Source organism: Diuraphis noxia, unplaced genomic scaffold (assembly GCF_037042655.1).
Source record: "Diuraphis noxia isolate RWA-SAM2 unplaced genomic scaffold, SU_Dnox_SAM2 contig0004, whole genome shotgun sequence".
Lineage (NCBI taxonomy): Eukaryota > Metazoa > Arthropoda > Insecta > Hemiptera > Aphididae > Diuraphis > Diuraphis noxia.
The window spans coordinates 29,303,561-29,327,478 of NW_028301714.1; the positions used below are offsets into that span (position 1 = coordinate 29,303,561).

General features: G+C 26.4%; 2 protein-coding genes across 3 annotated transcripts; one reads left to right on the forward strand and one right to left on the reverse strand.

Annotated features, from left to right (window-relative positions):
- Window positions 1-5,313: 5,313 nt before the first annotated feature.
- On the forward strand, window positions 5,314-13,763 carry LOC107163724 (esterase FE4-like). Its single transcript, XM_089225992.1, has 9 exons — window positions 5,314-5,444; window positions 5,852-6,010; window positions 8,808-8,994; window positions 9,116-9,410; window positions 9,480-9,862; window positions 10,137-10,302; window positions 12,453-12,640; window positions 12,737-13,005; window positions 13,209-13,763. Exons 3-9 carry the CDS (start codon window positions 8,815-8,817, stop codon window positions 13,420-13,422), a joined length of 1,695 nt encoding a protein of 564 aa, XP_089082118.1. The 5' UTR covers window positions 5,314-5,444; window positions 5,852-6,010; window positions 8,808-8,814; the 3' UTR covers window positions 13,423-13,763.
- A 791-nt stretch (window positions 13,764-14,554) lies between these two features.
- Window positions 14,555-20,175, reverse strand: LOC107163711 (15-hydroxyprostaglandin dehydrogenase [NAD(+)]-like). Of its 2 annotated transcripts, none has more exons than XM_089225993.1 (6): window positions 19,827-20,175; window positions 17,727-17,859; window positions 15,539-15,651; window positions 15,163-15,330; window positions 14,830-15,036; window positions 14,555-14,760 (listed from the first exon to the last, which is right to left on the reverse strand). In XM_089225993.1, the coding sequence occupies exons 1-5, from the start codon at window positions 19,938-19,940 to the stop codon at window positions 14,851-14,853; spliced, it is 714 nt and encodes a 237-aa protein (XP_089082119.1). In that variant the 5' UTR covers window positions 19,941-20,175; the 3' UTR covers window positions 14,555-14,760; window positions 14,830-14,850. The 2 variants fall into 2 exon arrangements, with proteins under 2 accessions (XP_089082119.1, XP_015366738.1); XM_015511252.2 differs by having other exon boundaries at window positions 14,855-15,036; window positions 19,827-20,173.
- Between the last annotated feature and the right edge of the window lie 3,743 nt (window positions 20,176-23,918).

The window sequence follows — 23,918 nt, forward strand, 5'->3', positions numbered from 1 at the left end:
TGTGTATTTAGGTACACCCTATTACCTCCTGAAAATCCCATTTCAATCCAAGGTCATCCAGAGGAAATATTAAGTGGTACCTCATATCGTGAACACACTGTATATTATTATAGATATTGGTCAAGCTAATCCGGTAAGACGTTTATAACTTTAAGTCCTTGCTTACCACTTAACGACAGTTGAAACTAGATAAATATGTTTAAAAATAATAATATAACGTGGGCAATAGGTAGGGGGGCTTAAGCCCGTTAGCCATTGTGGCTAGATATGTTTTTGTAATTTAATTTATATTTTCCATTGTTTAATTTAGGTATATACTTTGTACTTAGAAATTAGCATATCTAATTAAGATTTTACGTTTAATGATCACTTTTCACTTTGGTTCATGAACCAAATAGGTACGGTTACCAAAAACAAAAAAATGGTACCTACACAGCTGTACCTAAATTCCTTAATTTAGCTTCCAAAATACTGTGTCCAGTAGATAAAAATAAAAATTAAGGCAAATTATACTTGAAGAGTTACTAACAAACCCTGAACTACGCCCTTGAATATTAATGTCAATACAATAAATCATGTCGACATTAACATAGGTAGGTATGCAAATAATATAGTTACAATAGTCGTTAATAGGTACTATGGTTGGCGGGTTACCGTATTTTGACCTTGTAGCATAGGTAGATGCGGTATACTTATTTTAGATCTTATAAAATCTTGTTCTTATTTTTCGACCAGTTTCTAATAAAAACAGTGTGCTGTTAGCAAGAGTTTAAAAATGTTCGTTTTAAAATATTCGTTGTTTACTTATTGTACCTATATTATTTTAACTTAACGAATCAATACGAAACATAGGGCATAGAAAATATTCAACGATTGATAATTAGGTACCTACCTATTTTATATAATAGCTGAGGACCGTAGGTTTTAAAAATACTTACTTTTTCAAGTAAGTTATTGTTTGTAAGACCCATATCTCCAGAAATTATTAGACTCAAGACTAGGGTTTAAGGTTTTACTTGCTATATAAGTATCTATAAATTGTTATTGTTATTACTATTATTTATTAGTGTAAAATGCATGTATTATAAATGTTATTATTTTTATTTATCTAAATAGATGAGTTTTTATTTTTTATCAGATAACTTGCAACGATTTTCTATTTATCTGGGTAAGGGGTAAGATGTATAAGTCTCAACACTTATGGTTACTTTTACGGCTTTACTTGCTAATTAATATAAATTATAGGTACGCATATTTTAACCAAGTGACTATATAGTATATGCACTTATTATTTTCATACATCCATAATCAATACAACTATTAGGTACAAGTGTACAACTTAATGTTCAATACTAGGATTTTCGTAATGGTCAATGGGGTTGTTAACTATAATTTATAAACGTATACGTAATATATTAAATATTATACATACTAGTTACTACTTACAAACTAAAACTATTATTCTAATCAATTATTAAATTAATTAATACGTATACATTAAATGTCAGTGTATAATGATATATAATATGGTCCATAATAATAATAATAATAATTAGAAAAGTAAAAGATTTAAAAATAAATTTATTGTATCGTTTTTGATTTTATGATAATTTTTCCATAACTACCTCTGCAACTGCCATCAGTCTTCGCATTTGATATTTAAAGATCTTAATCCATTTAGTCTTAAGAGCTAACGATGTAACAGATATAATGTTGCAAATGTTTGATGGAGCTTAAAAACATTTGGAACCGGTCTTTATATTGCTCTTATAAAGAGCGTCAAAAATACCTTTTCCTAGTTGCCCTATGCGCATACTACTGTTCAGTTTATCTAACGGAAGTTAAGACATTTATTTCTATCAATATCTGAATGTAGGTACCTACATGAGATATTGTGCAGATCTCACATTAAAAATGTGAAATAAAAAATCATGAACTCATTACCCACGCACTTAAATGTTTTAAGCACACCGCAATATTTCAATTAATATATTTTTATTATTTTTTCTAAACATAACGAAACATTGAGTGGAAAGGGTTTAAACGGTAATTCGTCTACCATAATGGACTTTTACGTGAGCATTTACTTCGAATTATGTATATCTCCAAATACTTACCTGCCGAGAGTTTTGAACCATTGAAGGTTTGAATTAATGAAAGTCAACATGTATATGGACACGAGGACATGTTTATCTAGCTATATAAGCCTATATTGTCATAAGTTATAATTTATAATGTACTGCATTAGCTTTGCATATTATACTGCATAGTTGAATGCAGTATAATTATATAGTTTTTTTTTTCGTGATATCGAGTATAATTATATATTAGGTAATGTAATTTTTATTAATTAAATAATACTATATTTATAAGAAGTACCACATCATGCATTTTTTTAAACAAGTTTGTGAAATAAATAATTACATGGAAAAAATTAAAATTAAAAAAAGAATCTCATGCAACTAAAATACACAACAAATATTTAATTTTACTAAATAAAAATGATTTTATTAAGAGGACGCTACACCCGCATATGTTGTCTCCGTCTTACAAGTGCGTAACATAGCAAATTTTATGCTCAGCAGATCACGTTTAGCTCCGTTAGTTTAAAATTTAGAGTAAATTGACCTCTTACAAAAATTAAAGGTAACATTATTATCGAGGGCATGACGTAGGCTTTTTATTATATTTTAATTTTAAAGTGAGTTATGTGTATTTTAAGATATACAAACAATTTTAAATTTTAAAATACACATAACTCACTTTAAAATTAAAATATAATAAAAAGCCTACGTCATGCCCTCGATAATAATGTTACCTTTAATTTTTGTAAGAGGTCAATTTACTCTAAATTTTAAACTAACGGAGCTAAACGTGATCTGCTGAGCATAAAATTTTCTATGTTACGCACTTGTAAGACGGAGACAACATATGCGGGTGTAGCGTCCTCTTAACCTAGTTATGTTATGCAATTTATGTAAATAAAATATCACATATGCTATTAGATCATTGTGATAATAATTATATCACTTAAATAGTATAATTGCCCAATTGTTTAGTTATCATAATTCATAGTTACATATTAGTAGCTTTTATAATAAATAATATAATAAAGAAAATGTATAATAAATTAATAAATAATTATTAATGACATAAGTTTGATGTAAAACGTTATTACATAGCTAGGTACCTACTTATTTGTATAGCTACCTATAGTAAATTGGATTGATATTGTTGTTCATACAAATATGCGATTTAAGTTCATTTATATAGAAATATGTAGCAATAGTTACATTGATATAAATATATTTTTCTTTGTTCTCTATATGTTTATTATTTAATTTTTTATTGATCATTATATATAGCTTCATAGCTTCGGAAACATAGGCCGTTAGCCTCAGAAACGTATACAATTATATATTTATATATATGTTTTCAATTTTTTTTTTTTTTATACATTATTAGTGGCTTAATTTTATTTAATTTTCATAGGATTTTTCTAATTTTAAGGTCTTTAGGAATGATATAATGATTTCTGGTTGGCAGTCAGAACCGATAATATCGTACAGTTTAGTTGGTATGTTCTGCTTTTTTCTTATTTCCTAGTAGGATCTACACTAGGTCAGCAAAAGTTTTATGGTGAGGGTCGTTCCGCATGAGGTGCATTCCGTTGGTGTTTGGTTATTCATAAGGCATCCCTGTGTGAATGTTTATTTAGCTAAGTATAAGTATTTCAATAATATTTCAAACAAATATAATATATGTGCCTATACCTACCTATTTTATATTTAATGTAAGGTAAATTTAAATTTTCATGTAAATTACCATGACATTTAAAAAAAAAAAATTGTTATAAGTTCCTAGGTAAGAATAATAGTTACAGACGGTTATCAAACAGCAAATCGCACCAATTATATACATCCATTCTGGTATGCTTCATACTCGACATACTCAGATATCTAATATTTTATAATATATATTATCTACATAATATGTAACTACTTATAATAAAAGTCAAGTGAAACTAAAACTTATCAAAGAAATATATACATATAATTTATTAGAATTTGTGATGATAACAAATATGTAGGTACATAAAGTTATATTATTATGTTCTTATCGTCATAAAAAATTGTCAGTCAATGGCTCAGCTGTCAAGGTTTATTTAAATAAAAAAAAGTCGCGTTGTAGACTCATAGGTTATGTGGCTACATTAATTATTGGCGATAATTAGTGATAGAACGTTGATGACTTTTAAATTTTTTTTAAATTTTAATCCTTTAGAATGATAAGCAAGCAATAAATATTATGTTTCATACTTCACTGATACAGAATTTTATTTTTGCATTTTTTGGTCAAAAATTTATTTTTTTTTTTTGTAAACTATTTTTACAACTTTAATATTTTATGTTTTTTTTTAAAAATATTATAGATTTAAAAAAAAATGTTTATACTTATTAAATATATTTATACTATTATTTATCATAATACTGAAGGTTTTTTGTTGTGATCAGATTTACAGTGTGAGAGTACCTATACCAGGGGCGTCTTTGTGGGGGGAGCGAAGGTGGCGACCGACCCCCTATAATGTGGATCGACATAGTAATTATGAGTAAATTTTAAAATTTATATTTAAGTACCTAACATTTTTTTTTTTTTTTTTAAATAACTTATTATTATAATATTATATTAAACAATAATTACTAAAAAGTTATATGCTCAATTGTGCTTTACCGTGTAAATTAATACCATTTTTTTTTTTTTTTTTTTTTTAACCAACCACCGTCAGAATGCACCACATGCGGAGTAACCCTCTCAGTAAAACACTTGATGAGTTTTTCAATTGGTCCATAGCGTCAAAAAGGTTGAACACTGCAATAGAACAAAATTCTATTTTTAATAGCTCACCTGAAATGTTTGCCAATTATAATAATATATTATCAACACAGTTATAAATGTAGGGTACCTACCAAACAATTTTTGTGTTATAACACTTCCCAGTCTTCCCACTAAGTTATTGACTATAAAAATATGTAAGCACAATCCATATGTATAAAATATATATAAATATTAGTTTATTGTATCCAATATAATAATTAACAGGCGCTTCATATTATCTAAATAAAAATGTCACATAATTTCTTTTTTTTTTCAATTTACTGCAGTGTTATAGACGGAGTGATATTTTTGTGTATAACAGTTAAGAAGTCATTATTAGGTACCACTTGAAAACCTGTAATGATATAACATATGCGGTTTCCTGTTTCAGAGTAAATTCAGCCACGCCCTGCTGTGATCTCTACGAGAAATATGAGAAAACTATTCCTTGTTTTCATTGATTATCAATTTAAAGCTCATCAAATTTCGTAAAAATACCAACCAAAAAAAAAAATAAAAAAAATACCAAATACGAAAGTTGATAAAATTTAACAAGGTCAATCCCGGTAAGTCATGCGTGTAATGCTTTCTGTATTTATGCAGTACTCGATAACTTTATGAATGAATTTATATTTGTTCAAAAAATTTATATCGAAATAAATAAAAAATCATTACGATCATTTAAAAATATTTTTTTTTATTTCCGTATGAACCATGATTCCCCAGTTTGGGAACCACTAATATCATAAAAAATATAATATATCACATAAATATATTTGGTATTACATAGTTCCCTAGAAGTGCCTTTTATTTTAAATCATTTTAGAGAACGATTATAATTAGATTTTAACGGAAATTTAATAAAAAAAACAAAAATGAATGACCTAACAGATTGAAAAATGTAGGTGTATATCATAATATGCGGTCGACGTCAATGTTTGAGTAGGTTTTTATATTAACTATTTTAATCTAGTTGGGACGGGTAAGACCAAGTTTCTTTCTCAATCAGACAATCGCTGGCCGTCGTTAAGTGATGTTAAGATATCTACAAAACACTTAACAGTTTATACACACTGTCGCCCTTCAGTACGAAAACAGCAACTAAACGAATTACAACTTTATAGACGAAATAGTAAGTAGCTTGCTAACTATTTACCTACTAATTATTAACCAATTATTTTTAAACTTATTTTTACTTTTGAAATTTTTGTCTTAAAGCAATTATTTAACTGCGGTTAATTTATTGATATGAATTTTATATTTTTTAATACGGTTCGCTTGTTAGCAAAATGTTTGAACATAAATATGTGTGTTGATAACTAAAATAAAAACCATCAATAGCTTATTAACGCAATTGTATTTTTAATTAAAAAAATATTAACGGTTAAACTATTTTAGTCTATTTGAAAGGTAGGTATGTACATATATTTTTATTGAAATTACAAATATATCTTTATCTATTACGTTTGCATGTGTAATAATAATTTTAATGAAATTAGTGTTTAATTTATCAAATTGTACATTTATTTTGTTAAAAGTGTGTGTTTATAAAATTATGTGTAATATTATTGTTCAGTTTGTTTATCTATTATATTCGTAAATGTCCGAACTGTACCTAAAAGTGACATTTATCTTTAAGATTCTAATTTTTATTGCTAGATTGCTTGATAACACAACACAAACAACAATTGTTTTGATTGTTACCTAGATAGATACGTAATAGTATATAATAATTAATTTTAAAAAAGCATTCATTAAATTTAATAAGTTATTAATTAGGTATTATAAAATAAATAAATTCTCTTATCAATACGTGTGCAAATCAACAGGTACCTACTAATTAAAGGGTATATAATTATATTATTTATATATACTTACCTACATGAAATAGAAATATGAAATAAAATTGAAACTATATCAAGTGGTTGACACCTAATTTCAAATAAAATAAAAATGAAACACTAAACAAAATAATATAATATATACTTATTAGTAGTCGATCTCGGATGATTTAAAAGTCGACAGCCATTTGTTAAAATTTATTATTTTATCTTTAACAGACATAGTTACATACGTATTTTGGATTAGCATGTTTGTAAAATGATATTTTCTTACATGAAAGTTATAAAAGCTGAATATCAAACTACGCTTTCTGATGATTATTTAGAGCAGCGCCTTCGTTTAGCACTTTAGCAGTTTATGTAATTAACTATAGTCTACGATATGCAATGATATGCGCTCTACGCGAACAGAATAATATTTATTTATTTTAAAATTAAATGTGAAATACTAAAATGTTTGGATAAATTTACTTTTTAATTTTTTTATTTATACAAGTACCAATATTTATTATTAATATTAGTGATAAACTGATTTTTTGTGTCAGTTTATCCTCAAAAGAAAAATCAATTCTTTGAAGGCCTTAGTAAAAAAATGTTGGCCACCCCTGAATTATATAATATTTATTTTAGTTTTATTTAGTGAATAAATCGGTCTACCTTTTGTTTTGTAAACACACTTGAAGAGCCTAAGGCTTAATAATCTGCAGTTAGCAGTTTAGCACCTGCTCTATACTCCCCAATTTTTTACATTGTTAGGTTTAAATAAGAATGCGTTCAGAATGTGGTTAGTTGGGGTTGTGAGAGCAACATAACGTTTTAATCTTTCGTTTTTATTTATATTTTATTTTCTGCGTGAATGCATGCATATTTGATATTTGTAGTGTATACCAATGTATAACGTATGAATTAAAATATATTATTCCTTATAAATTTTAACTGTTACTTGAACACTGATATCTACATACATCTGAACTAGGTAATTATAAAATAAGAAAAAAATTATTTAAAATACTACTTAATTATAATTATTTAATTTAAATTATCGGAATAAACACAATATATTATGTATATAATAAATAATAATTACCATAAAAAAAATATTGGAAAATAGGTAGTGGCAAATCTGTTTTGGTTCACTTTTTAGCTACTTAATTTTCATCAATTCATAAGTTACTATTTATGAAAATGATTGTATAAATATTTTTTAAACATTTTTATATTTATTGTGCAATACTATAATTAAAATTGGTTTTTAAATTAATTTAAAGTTACGCAGAATGCTTATTGGCCATTGCTCATCACTATTTTTCGTTTTAATGGTGAATTTATTCAAATTCTGTTTTTTTGAATTTTTATGTATACTTAAGGGCCATATTTACAATCTATTTGGATTATTTATTCCATTTAAGTAGATTTTTGTGGCGAATCTAATTTATTTTATACTGTAAATTGTTAAATTGTGAAGCAGATGTTTTTTTTTTTTAAATGTTGATGTATCTTAATTCTTAATTAAAATTCAATCAAGTAGGTAGGTAGTGAATAGTGTTCGAGTTATTATAAAAATAAAATGTATTAAATGATGATATTCCTTAAAATCTTTTTACAAAAATACAAAACTGCTGTATCTAATATTGAATTTTTTATACAATTTTTACAAACTATAAAATGTAGATAGAATATATTACTTAATAATGTAGGTAGTAATATTTGTAAATTAGTACAATCATCATTCCCATACCATTGAAACCTGTTATCATGCATGTATTACTTTTACTTAAAAAACTCAAGAACTAATCGTTTGAATTTCGATTTAGATATACCAAAATTATCAAAAAAATCATATAATAAACAATTTACAGAAAAAAGGTTGATTCTCATTTGTAAAATAGAAGTTTGTATCATCTCAGGATTTTTTTAAATGGTATCAATAATCTAAGTATTGAAAATATAGTCCTTAACTTTTAAGTATACATACAAATTCCAAAAATCTGAATTTAAATATATGTTTAAGGAAAATGAGGATAAATATTTTTGATGAATCGCCTTATATACAAATAGGAATTTATTGAAGAATTATTTATTGTTTAGGTTAAAAATGTGGGTGGCTTCTTTTATTAGCATTCTATTTTTGAGTGCTGTAATTAGTGATCCAGTAGTAAGGATTACAAAAGGTGCAATAAAAGGACTAACTTCAAAATCAAGAGATGGTCGAGACTTTTATTCTTTTACCGCCATACCATATGCAAAGCCACCAATTGATGAACTTAGATTTGAGGTAACATTAGTTGAAATATATAATTAGATATAAGTATATTATTATTTATTTGTCAATTTGTTAATTATGTTATTATTATCATTTTAAATCCTGCATAATAATATTTTTCGATTGATTGCAGCCTCCAGTAACAGTGGATTCGTGGGAGGGTATTTTAGATGCCACTAAAGAATCAAATATGTGTACGCAAAATAACCATTTCTTCTCGGCAATTAAACACTTAATACTTGGCCAAGAAGACTGTTTATATTTGAATGTCTACACACCAAATATAAATGGAAAACTTCCAGTAATGTTTTGGATACATGGTGGAGGATTTCTTGCTGGCCATAGCGGTTCAAACATATTTGGACCTGAATATTTTATGGACAATGAAGTTGTTTTGGTATCTATAAACTATAGGCTTGGATTATTTGGTAAGATTCGTTAAACCAAATAATTGTTTTGATATAATTATTTTGTACAAATAATTTGTTATTATTTAGGATTTGTGAGCACTGAAGATAACGTAATACCAGGTAACTATGGACTCAAAGATCAAGTCATGGCATTACGTTGGGTCCAAGAAAATATTGCTGATTTTGGTGGTGATCCCGGACAGGTGACAATATTTGGTGAAAGCGCAGGTGGTGCCAGTGCAGGATATCATTTATTATCTCCGTTAAGTAAAGGCCTGTTTCATAAAGCCATACTCCAGAGTGGCACACCTTTGTGTCGTTGGGCTGTTTCTCCACCTGGGCTAGTCCGCAAACGTACCGAAGCAGTTGCTACTATCGCTGGATGTAATTCCAATACTTCTGAAGAAATATTGAAATGTTTAAAAAAACTTCCAGCTAATTATATGGTTGAACTTCACAATAAATTTTTTGTAAGTATAACATTTCAATGGACGCCTTTATCTCTTATGTGTTTCTAGTTACTTCGTACGCATTTTAATTTTATTTATGTCCTAAACTATCAAGAATAGGTACCAATTGGCGGTTACAATAAAAAAAGATTTCAACTAAACACAAAACAAAATTATTCATATATCTTGTTTTTGTTGTTGAATGATTCTGATAGTTAATAATATATTAAAACACAATATTAGTTGTTTATTATGTAAATTATACTTAAAGATATTAAAGTATTTCGTGTTTCAGGAATGGATCAATCATCCATGCATAATATTTCCGCCTGTGGTTGAATCATGCGATTCAAACGAGGAATCCTTTCTATGTAATCATCCAATTACTGACTTTAAACAAGAGTCTAATGTACCTGTAGTTATTGGTTTGAATTCGGGCGAAGGTGGTGTATTTGCAGCATGTAAGTAGAATTAAAAATTGGATTACTTAATATCAAAATTGTTAAGTTTAACTGTTCTACTATATGTCTATTCTTCTTCTCTACCTATGCCTTTCTCCAAATTATCAAATTATTTGGGTTCGGTTATCTTTGTCCTACATCTTCACTTTCTCGATTTTCCACATCCTCCATGCACACACCAACAGCCCTCAACAACATCTATTATATGTCTATTAACGAAGATATATTTTTATGTTAACAATAAGCCAAATAATAATGAAGCTATAAAGTTCAGGGTGCATCATTTTTTTTTTTTTATCACGAATATTAAATTATTATTTATTTATATATTTCATAGCTAATGCTGTTGCGTAGTATAACTATGAGTGTCGCTGTATCTTTTAACAAATTTAAGTCCAGAAACCGGTTTTTTTACGAATAAAACAGGATATTTACAAGGCCTTGACTATACACAGATGATGTTTTAATGCAAGACATTCAATGTTAGGAACTTATCATAATGCTTAAATTTCATAAAATATTTACGTTTTCAAAAATATTTAAAGTTTTAAAAGCCGAAAATGATAAAAATATCAAAAAGGTATTGATATTGAAAAGATTACCGATAAAGACCAAACAGATCTGATATATCAAAAATGTTAAAAAATACAAAAAGTTATAAAATTAAAGTTGCAAAATTGAATTTATTGATTTCTTTGTATTAAAGAAATGAACTCCACTCTTCTAAACTTTAAATACAATTATAGCTATTTAATTAACTTCTTGTTCTACACATAATTTTAAGCTGCTATATTTATCTAACTACCTAGTAGAAATAAAAATTATTTTAAAATTATTTATATATATATATAATATATTTTATTGATTATTAATTATGCGAAAAAAATGTCAAATACGGTATAATAAAATAGTTATAGCAATAAGAAGCTTGGGTAAAAAAAATCAGTCTGCATTCTATATTTATAGGTATAAGGTACTGGCACACTTTATATAATATAGTATAAATTATATTATACAGACGCCTTTAGTATTTAGTGGGCAAGGGCTAAAATATCTAAATTTTGTACAATTTACATATGACTTACAAAGTCATTATGAAGGGACTTTGCAATCTTTTTTAAATTTTATTTTTACTTCTTCAGCAATCGGTACTAATGTAAGTAACAAAAATATTATTATATTGTGCGTTTTGGAGTCGATAAGAATCATTTTTTAAGGAGTTAAATATAGGCAATTTTCTAAATGAGTATGCGTATGCGTTTTCTAAATATTTGTGTAATAAGTTATAGCATGTAGAGTAAGTGCGTCGTTATATTGTACGTAAAAAATATAGTTTAGCGTTCCCTCACATGCATATTGCTATCAAAAACCCACTACGGAAACATTCTTTTGTAACTAAATATTACTAATAATAATAAATTAATGGTTGTCCATTGATAACTTATATGTACCTATATGTTATATTATATAGTATAATACAAAATTATTTTGTATTACTATAGTCAAAAAAGATCTTCTAAACTCTAATTTAAGGGGGGTGTGAGAATTTTGAAAATTCACAAGGGGGCGTAGAATAAATGTTGTTGGAAAACACTGAACTAACGTATTTATCCAATAAGATATTTGAAAAATATATTTGAATTCGTCATGAAATGAACGTCTTGAAAACGATTTTCTTACAATTTTTAAATATTTTTTCAATTTCAATATATTTAATTTTAATTTTAAAATTCTAAATATTCAAAATTTAAAAAAATAATTTTGTTTGTTTAATGAATTATATTAAGAAATATACGCAATTAAAACATTTAAAATGCCAATACCCGAGTTAAAAGAAACAAAAGAAGATAATTCCATGTAATTGTTGATATGTATAACTTTAAGTTATTATAGTCTTATTCTATATACTTTTTAAATAGATCAATTGTATAAATATTTCAACCTTGGTTAATTTGGTCGATTTGAAAGTAGGTACAAAATGTTTTGATCATACCTACTTAGTACTTATACCTAAAATGTAGTTTGACAAACCAAAATTGATTGTCATAAAACATTTATCAAGTAGCCCGCTTAAAGACCGGTCCATCCAAACATTTTCCTATTTGTCGATATGCCAATCTGACCCTGAATTTAGAAATTATTATTTTCAGCTTTATTCAATGAAACTTCTCTTCAATATCCTGAACTGTCTACCGATATTAATCGTATTTTGCCCCTTTTATTAATGTACAAACACGTGTCAATGCCTCAATATTTGGATGAAATTAGTAATCGGATCATGGAAACGTATTTTCCATCGGGAAATATGGAGAGCTACTCGCATTTGGATACTGTCAAAGTACTATAGTCTATTATATTACATTTGATTTTATAAATAAATCAATTCTACGAATATTAAAATAAATTGTTTAACATTTTAAATAATCCATTATAGATGATCGGAGACGGAACTTTTATTCAGTGTGCTTTGGATATGAGTGTTCAATTATCTTCACCTGTTCACTTTTATTTATTTGATTATGAAAATGAGTTTTCATTCAACCAATTGTATGGCGATTGTAAAAAGCCTCTCGGAGTAAGTCATGCTGATGAATTGATTAGCTTGTTTCAATTGAAGGAATTGAATCCAAAAGGATTAAATGACAAAGATATAAAAATTTCGAAGCTCATGGTTAATATTTGGGTCAAGTTCGCATCATCTAAGTGAGTATGATATTAATGAATTAAAGTTAATTAAAAGCAAGTATAAAAATAAAAAATAAATTTAACATTGTTCAATATAAGTTAATAATAAATCGCCAACAATTTCAAATTTTTAAAGAGATAAAATTAGGTGTATTCATTATGGTTGTGTGGGTGCTAAAATTTAAAAAAAATTTATACTATGGCAAAATTATTTATTTTAGAACACCTACTATTGATGGAACGGACAATGGACAAGCCTGGCCTGTATTTACTTCTATTGGACAATCAGAATTACTGCACATTGATTCGGCCCAACCAAAAGTTGTAAAAAATCCGTTTGAGAAGAAGTATAAATTTTGGAGTGAACTACCTTTATTATCTGGTTTAAATAAATTTATTTCACCAAAAAATTCAAATATAAAAAACGAATTGTAGTGTTATTTTAATTTTTAATGATTATAGACTTATGTTTTAAATTTTAGATTCTTCAATTATTAGGTGATATATTTAAATTTAAATATTTAAAATTATAATGTTGTATGATACCGCTTTAGCCATAACTATAATTTAATAATCGAATGACGATACTTAATAATGTTACTATAATTTTCCAATATTTTATAGGCGTGGATTGTTTGAATTATGATTTTGGAATGTCTTAAATTGTACAAAAATTTATTTTTAGCCTTTATTAAAAAGGTTTTTTAATTTTTTGTTTTATAAATTATTAAATTGTGTATAAATTATAATAAAATTTTAATATTTCACTTCGAAAACTTAAATCTTAACTATTTATTAATTAAGTGTGTATAGAGAGAGAGAGAGAGAGAGAGAGAGAGAGAGAGAGAGAGAGTTGAAATTATAATGTAATAACATAAGATAAGTGAAAAAAATACAATACTCATATTATCTTGTATATGATTAAAATATTGAGGTACCAATAGTTAAGTTTTAAAATGTATTGTAGGTATATTATATAATTGCTGACTGCTGTGATATGTATATATTTTTTTATAGTCATCACTGATATTATTTAATCGAGTAGGTATGAATAAACATTTAGTATGTAAATTGACCTTAGTAACGGTTGGTGACAAAACTGATAATGGGCTAATAGTAATATATTTCAGTTTCAAACATTAATTAAATCATTGCATTTTACACTTGTAGGTACGAGAAATCTTGGTGGAAGGATTGGTTATCTTAGATCCTCATAGCTCCAGGGAAACAAATTAGTTAGGAAGTCGGGTCAAATTTAAATTTTGTTTGATAAAAGTCGTTGGATTACCAATACATGCCTGTCACCAACCCTTTCTTTACTGACAGATCGCTAACCAAATATTTCTATATGTCCTATTGTCTGGTACAATTGATTCAATAACTCAGTTATCTTTAATTAATTTAAATTTTTGGTCAATCTTGTTCAATCCATTTACTACTTCACTTTAGATTGTTAAATTCCAGATGCCCTACAAATTATATGTCAAACTAACCAATCTGTAGACGTATGCAATCTGTCAAATTGGACACCACCTTCTCATAATAAGAATACATCTTATCACTGGTGTTTATTTCTATAAGTTAATTTTTTATTACTTATGACTATTTCATGTTTGTTAAAATTACATTAAATTAAAAGTTGATATTTAATTTATTTAATATTGAGTGGAGAAATGTGTGAGTCTCGGGGGCTGTTCATTTTCGGTTATCCAAACATCTCCGTTTTTGCCATTTTTCAAAACGTGGAGAAATGCAGCTTTATAGTAATCAGTGCTGTAATACAATTTTCAAATGTTATAACTTTATTTTACAATAAATACGTAGTACGTATAATACACTAACTTAATCCTGTGATTGGATGCATTACCTCTGTATTATCAGTATTCTATTTGGATTTGGGATCTCTTCACCACTCGTAATCAGCTCCTCAATTTCACGTTCTAACGCATTTTTCCCTTCAATGTTATTTTCAAATCCATCGAACGTGGCACCAGGACAAATGGCCATGACTCTAACGTTATTTCCGGTCGCTTTTGAATTGAACGGACACTTGAAACGTTAATATTAAAAGAAAAAACAATAGCTCCTATACTCTTATGAGTAATCTTAACATAAGAATATCTAATATTTTTTTTTAAATTCCTGCATTCATCGAAATATTCACGGCATACTCACTCCAATACATTTTGTGAAGTCAATAACAGCTCTTTTGGTCGATTGGTATATGGGCAAGACAGTGTTGGATAATCCAACTATCGATGCAACATTAATTACTGCAGAGTTTTGATCTACTTTGTTTTCAATATATTTAAGACCAAGTATGGTACCTCGAACAACTGCTTTCTATAATGTGATGGTATAAAAAACATTTAATAAGAACTGTTACTTTAAAAATTAATAAAAATAATATTTAAGTTGTTCCTGTTATGTTTCCTAATAATCTTCATCGAAACGTATAAATATTAACTGAACAGTACATTAAAAAGTTCATAGAAATACAAAAATATTACTGGTATACAGTTTAGATATATCATCATACTTGGTTACTTACGTAATTTAAATCGATGGCTAGCTCCCAAGAAGTCAAATACTTGGTCATGATACCAGCATTATTAACAACAATGTTTATTTTTCCAAATTTTTCAATGGTTTTCTTAAATGAATCTAATACATATATATGTATATAAATTAAAAAAAGCGGGTAAGTGGGTATCGCTCTGCTGTACATTGGGGGTGGGGTGGACCTCTGACTAGGGTAGGTTAAATTTGAATGCAATGATAGGTATCATTGTATACGAAAAACGATTCTGAACGGAGACGGTTTATCTGTCCAGAATATATTAAAGATTATTAAAATTTTTCAAATCTTAGATATAAAAGGAAAATTTTTTATGAATTTTCGTGATTTTCACGTATGTTGTCAAAATTAAAATTTGAATGCATGTAAAAAAAAATTGTGGCTATATATTTCTTTTATTTTTCAACTGCTATTGTAAAAATATATTATGAGCATGGTATTAAACACTCAAATCATAGAATTAAAAATAAAAACTTTTATGAATTTCTATCTAAGATAATTTGAACATTGCCGTAAATTTTACGTATTTAGTCAAAATTTGAAATTTAAATGATTATAAAATAAAATTGTGCCTATGTATTTTTATAATTTTTTAATCACTATAAGAATAACTTATGAGGAACTTTGTATTAAATTTTCAAGTATTTTGATATGGCCAGAAAAATTGAAAATTTCAGTTGTCTATAAATATCTCAAAAAAATTCAAAATATTTTGAAAATTAAATCATGTAAAGAAAATGCCAATCTAAATAACTTGTGAAATTTTCAAGTATCTACGACTTATACTTTTTGAATAATTACAAATATTTAAAATCGTTTGAGAATAAATCTTTATCGTTACGCTTTTTCGTAAAAATTTAAAATTCAAACGCACTAAAAATTTTTCCTATAATGATGTTTCGAGTTTTCTCATTAGCTACTTGAAGAAAAACTAATAGAAAACTTAGTGTTGTATTTTTAATCATTAGTTATACACACAAAAACTTTTATGATTATTCAACTTCAAAATTACTTGTAAATTTTCGCGTTTTCGACAGATTTCGTAAAAATTTGAACTATAAACGCTTATAAAAAAAATTGTGACTTACGGTTTTTAATTTTTTTTTAGCTACAATAAGAATAACTCATAAGGAACCTTGTGTTAAATTATCAAGTTTTTTTGGTCGTCCAACATTTTTTTACCGGCACTTCAAAAAAAAAATTGAAAATTTCAGTGGTCAATAAATAACTCAAAAAAGTCAAAATTTTTGAAAATTAAACTGTATATAGATATCACTAACATAAACATTTGGTGTAAATTTCAAGTATTTATAGTGATTAGTTTTTGAATTACAACCATTTAAAAAAATCGATTTGGTCGAAAACTGGTTTTGCGTAAAAATTCCCGTTTTTCTGTCATTTTTTTTTTTTGTTTTTCTCGATTTTTTTGAAAACTGTTGGAAAATGTTTACTTTTAACCTGTATAATGCACCAAGGATATTCACTTTTACATCGGAAACCACCCCCAAAGTTTGAAATCGAAGCATTATTTCGACTAGTTATGCTGTACACAGACACACATACAAAAAAAAAAAACACACACATCATTGTAAAATCAATACATTCATTACTTCGTTCAGAATCTAAAATGTTCTGAATTCTAAATAAACTGTACTTTGTTATGTTTACACAGCATGAACTATTGATAATATGCAAATAATTAATGAAAATAATTAACTCAAGTTAAGCTAAGTTAAGAGGACACATGATCGTCATGTTAATGTTAATATGGAAAAAAATATTAACTTAACTCAGAAAAATTTTTTTCTTAAGTTAGTCTATTTTTTAAAATTATCATGTGAATCACATAAAGAGAGTCTATATAATAGAATAAAATATATTTATTTATAAAATTATTTTATCATGAAAAAAGAGAAATGTTTGTGTTATTGTAGAATTGGATTATTTTTATTTTATGTTAATATTAGTATAAACGAAAAATTTCAAAACTTTTTAACTTGATGGACTATTTTTAAATCAACTAGGAAAAGCTAAATTATTTAAACTAGTTATGTTTATAAGTTGATTAGATAATTAATAAACTAATAAAGTTAAAAAGTGTAAAAAAATTAACTTTTTTTCTAGTTAATGCCCACCTTTGATAATATTATTAATTACTTACCTTCGAACTCTGTTTCATTGGTAACATCACACTTTATAAATAATAATCTATTTCTTGAAGATGATTTATATTTGATTTCTAATTCACAGACTGCATTATTTCCTATTTCTTCACTAATATCTATTAAAGACACCTATAAAAAAAAGATAATAATAAAACATAAACATTTCGTTTAAAAATCATGACATATATAATATATATATACACTTGGAAAATAAACTCGAGGCGATTTTAAATAACGACTGATTTTACCGTTCATTACCATGAAAATTAATTAATTTTTTTTAGTCACGTATTTGCCAAAATGCAAGAAATATATATTTCAGATACCAAGTGTTAGACATTTGACTCACTTTGTTCACTTTGACGCAGGATAGAGTTTATCGAATATGAATATTTGAATTTTTATTTTTAATAATTTGAATGTAATGATAATAATTTTATATGATTATGCATTTTTTTTTAAAAAGGTTCTGATTGATGTTCAGTTTCTCAAAGTGCTGAACTCTTCTAAATGATTAATTTACTATTAAATTGTTTTTTGAACATAACAACAATTCTTACATAAAAAAAAAAACTGCATTATAGAACTGCATTACAAGAAAATATATATAATAATAAAATAAAAAAAAATATTATCAACTTAAACTTTGATCTTACAAGTTTTTGTATTTAAATTAATTACTTATTTTTAGTATACCACACCTTAATCTTCTTTTAAGTTTGTATACATGTTAGGTATTTTGAAATTGTGAGTTTTACCATTAATAATAAGTTTAAAGTTTTTATAAACTGAACCATTTACAGAAATATAACCCTTGCTTAGAAACCGTAAAGGTTGTTTTTCAGTTACGACATGTACACCGAATGACGATCTTGATACATAAAAGTGTAGTGTATATTTCAAAATTTCTCCAATTGCATGATTAAATACATTTCATAACAGCATAAAAAGTTGCTCACATTTAATTTATTTACACTGTTAATACAGTTGTGCTTCACGACTTCAATCCGAAGATTTGTAAAACTAGTTGTTAATTTAGCAATATGATTGTATAACGCGTTTTTGTGTTAACCATATATATTTTTCATTATATTATATACAATATACATATGTATCATAAATATATATCTATATATTTAAATATTTTATACAGATAACAAGTGATTCATTAATCGTAAAATACTCACTATTTCAAAAAGTATCAATGTTTTTAAATATTTTTTATATGATGTGAAGAAAATGTTTTTAACGATAGAAATCATGAAATTTTGTTTATTAAAAATAATTTACAATTTTTGAAATTTCGATTTTTATGAATCAAAATACTTAGAAAAATATTCAGCTTTGGAATATGAAATTAAAACTCTATGTTGTCATTCAAAAAAGTAAAAAACTTAAAAAATGATAAGAATAAAAAAATTTAAAAATATAATTTTTTAATAAAAACGTTGGTTTTTTAACAACTTGAAACCATGTAAAAAAATATTTTGAAAAAAGTAAATACTTTTCGAGATAGTTAGCTTACCCACTTAAAAGAATCACCCTGTATGTAAAAATAGTATAAAAGCTAATAATTTTAGTAACAGTGGAATTTTTCAAATGTCTACGATTAATAATTGTTGAAGTACAACAAAAACACTATACATGCTTGATGAGAAAATATTATTTTATGATTGAAGCTTATCTCAGATACTTATACAACATGTATGTGGTTTACGCTGAATTTTTTTAAAATTACATATCAACAAATTGTTGAAGAATTCTTATTAGATTTTCATATTTTTTTTTTTTTAATTCAGTATAAAAAACATACGAATCCTTACAAATAAGTTGTCAACCTTTTTACAGAGCGCAATTATTATCGATATTTATATATAAAAATAAAATTGGTAAATTTCAAATGCTATCTATAAATAGCTCAATATTATTCGGTGAAAACTATATCATATATTGAAAATGTTTTTCAAATTAAACATTTGGTGAAATTTTATGCGTTTTTCAAGTTATTTATTTTTTCAGTTAACAAAATATCCAAACCAATTTTATAAATGTCGGTAAAATATTATATTTGCATTACTTATTCATTTGTTACTTACATGTGCATCGTTTTTTAGCAACTCGTCGACGATTGCGAGACCCATTCTTTGACCACCACCCGTTACCAGTGCTACAGTTCCGTGTAATACACCGTTTGAACTTGGCGTATTCATCTCAATAATATAGAAAGTTAGTGATGAAATACCAAATATAATAATTTTGATTTCAAAAACTTTGAAAGAAGTAATTGCGTTTTTAAAAGCGTCAAAAGAACTAAGTTGTTTAAATAAATTATTAAATAATCTTCTATGTCATTAATTATCTTATTACGATGATTCAAAATGTTTTCAATGCGTGTTTGTTTCTTAACTCTTAATGGATGTAATTGTTGTTTTTCGACTGCATCGTCATCATTAAATTTAGTATCGAGATTAAATAAGTTTCAATCTATGCTCTACAAAAATCTAAATTGTTATCATAGTATTGACCTATGATAAAATATTGTTTAATTAATTATGATTTATAATTATTGAAAGTTGATCCCATTTGGAATTCATTATTGTTATCATAATAAATGTACAATTCACATTCATAAATTAAACTATTTTTTTGCTTATTTTTATTATTGTTAACCATGTCGTAATTATTATGCTTGCACGTTTTTATTATTTGTCGGAGTTAATAATTTTAGTTTAAAAAAATTTAAATATTTTAAATTAAACGTAATAGAGCTAAAAATGTTAACTCGTGGAAACATAGGCCATTGTGGTGAGGGGGGGGGGGGGTACAGTGGCGGCTCGTGAACCGTATGATAGGTGAGGCAGATATTTTCAAAATGTAAACACTCCATAGGGCAATAGGATATAATTTCCCACCAAAAAATTAAAATCTTGAAGGTTCTGTTATAATAATTCATCGGTTGAGTGCGTCAAAACAAATGTAAATATATCACTAAACACAGATAATTGTATATAATATATATATATATATATATTTATTATTGTTAAATCTCTATTTATCTATTTACTACACAATTTTAAATATTATTATATATATATATTTTTTTTTTTTTTGGGGGGGGGGGAGTTATTTAAAAACGAGTTAAATTAACTTTTAAAATAATTCAATTTAATATTTAATATTAACCTTTAAAAATATATAAATAATAAACCATACTTAATATTATCTGAAATATCAGAATAAAGTCAACTTAAAAAAAAAAAAAAATAATACTTATTACATAAATCTCATTTAATAAAATAATAAAAAAATTAATTTTAAATTATGTTTTATAAATTAAATCTATTCTTCTGTCTTTGAGTAATGCAAATTTGTCAATTATTTTTTTATTTATTATTCTCAGAGATCTACTAAACTGTAGTACAAATTACAAGACACTAGACACTAAACAGATAAGAACTGATATCTTTAGTTTGTAATAAAAGTATTATAGGTAGGTATACACTTACACTAAACAACAATACGACAACCTACCTGTTCCTATTTCTATTAGTGGAAGTTACGTCGCTTCGACAAATGACTAATGGATAATGTTGACAAACTCTGAGGCCCGAATCATTCTGCCTCATTTCATAATAAAATTTCGACTTCCCCCTCTACCATGATATATTTTGTAATCGTACTCGTCTGAGGCAAAATATTACTAGCCTCTCGGCACTCTTCGGCTTTCGTCGAGATCGTTCTATCGTTCAACGAACATCTTCGTCGTGATTTTTTATAACAGTGACGAAGTATGACGTACTATCATAACAATATTATACACGAATAAATAATTTTTTTTTGTCATTATAATGATATATAATAAAATTAATAACAAAAAGATTTTGTATTTTAAAATGTATAATATATATTATTGAGTATTTTAATATTCTTGAAGTCGATTGGAAATAACAATAATTATAGAATATGTCTCCCCTTTTTCTTTACAATACTTAGGTGAGGCTGAGCCTCACTTGCCTCCCTTGACGAGCCGCCAATGGGGGGGGGGGGTTTAGTAATGAAGGTTTTTTGAACGGTGGTGGAAGGAACATGTGAGTGTTTTTGGCAGAATTTCTAGTGGGCACCCGTGGTCTCTGCCATGCCCGTGAGAGGGCGGCGGCCTCTCTTTCCAGACAGCGTGATGAACTGCGCGGGAAGTGATGCCGCCCGTGACCAGAATTCGAACGGCGACGGTGCGAGCCGCAGGCAACCAAAATTCATACAAAATCCATTCGACGAGAAATATAAATTTTGGAACCAACTACCTTACAATTTTCGTCTAAATCAAATGATGTCACAAAAAACATCAGATATAAAAACTGAACTATATTTTTATCATCGTATATATTGGAAATTATATTTGAATAAATATCAAGTAAATAGGTAGTAAAGGTATTAATTTGGGTACTAAACACTTTTAAGTTCAGAACATTTGTGAATGCATACTCTAGGAAAATACATATTATATACTATTATGTAAAATCTTGGAAAAATGATGTACATACTAATAAATTTAGTTCTATAGAATTACCAAAACATCGGCAAACTATTATCTAGCTTTGATGGAATCGATACGTACATATGGTATAATAGGCTGGGGTGGCGTTTTTGAAAATACATTGTCTTAGCTTCAAATTTGTCGAAATCAAATCATTAGGCTACTGCTCAATACAGAACGGTTGTACCCAACAAGAAAATGATATACAGAGTTTAATGTACTCCCTGTTAGGAAACTATATACTTAAAAGTAACAGCTATATTTTAAAAAAATCATAATTTATTACAACCTATTATACATGGAATAAACAAAAGATACGCTAAAAACAATTTTTTAATTAAAAGAGTCAAAAATACCACGTCTATCAGATATTTTTAAGTTATCGGTACCAAATTATGTAACGGACTATCATCTGAAATAATAACCACTCCAGCTGACAATTTATTTAAGATAAGAACTTTGCTATGGCTATTGGAGTCTCATGATGAATTAATTTTATAATTCATCACAGTAATTTGCCAATACAGTACAATTAAATTTTTAGTTGATTTTCAGTTTAAACATTTTTACATTTGTACGACTTTTTCTTCTTTTTTTTGTGTCTGTCATCACGTTTTGGGGGCAGTAAAAGTGCTTCGATTTTCGACTGCAGTACCTCGTTCGATCAGAAAGTAAAGCTAGTTGGTACTTTGGGGGTCAAAAGTAAAATATTCAGTTAATATTTTTCTAAATAATCGGAATAAACAAACTAAAAATTAAGGGAAAAACGGGACATTTTACGCACAATCAGTTTTCGACAAAATCGATTTTGGTTTTTGATGTAAATTTAAAACAAATGACCATAGATAGGTACATGAAATTTTCACCGAATGTGTATATAAGTATATTCTATCTAATATATAATTTTCGTCTTAAGTTGAACTATTCGTATAGATATTTGCAATTTTCGATCATTAGTAGTTTTTTTTAATTATAAAAATTTATTTGTTAGGCAGAAAAGCTTGAAAATGTAATACAAGGTTCTTAAAATATTGTTACAATAGCAGCTGAAAAATAAAATAAATTCATAGTCACAATTTTTTTTATAAGCATTTAAAGTTTGAATTTTGACAAAATACGTAAAAATTACAAATTATTTTAAGCTAGAAATTCATAAAAAATTTTATTTTAAAATCTAAGATTTGAAAATTTAGTACAAAATTCTTTCAAGTTTGTCAATCTTTATCACAAAAAAAAAAGTCCACAGGAAATTCAAATTAAATTTTTATGAGCATTTGAAATTTAAATTTTTACAACATTGGATTTTCACTTTTAGCGATTTCCTTATTTTCGTGTAACTCTAAAACAAATGACCCAAGATACTTGAAATTTTCACTGAATATTTATATAGGAATTTTATATATTTGATACAATTTTCAAAATATTTAGATTTGTTTTGATCTGTTTATTGACATTTTAATTTTTTAACTTTTTTAGTTTTTTTTTCTATAAATATCGATAAAACTTTATTTGTTGGGTAGAAAAACTTGAAAATTTAATGCTAAGCTCCTAACACATTATAACAATAGCAGTTAAAAAATATTAAAAATACATAGACACAATTTTTTGTTATAAACATTTAAAGTTCAAATGTTGACTAAATACGTAAAAAATA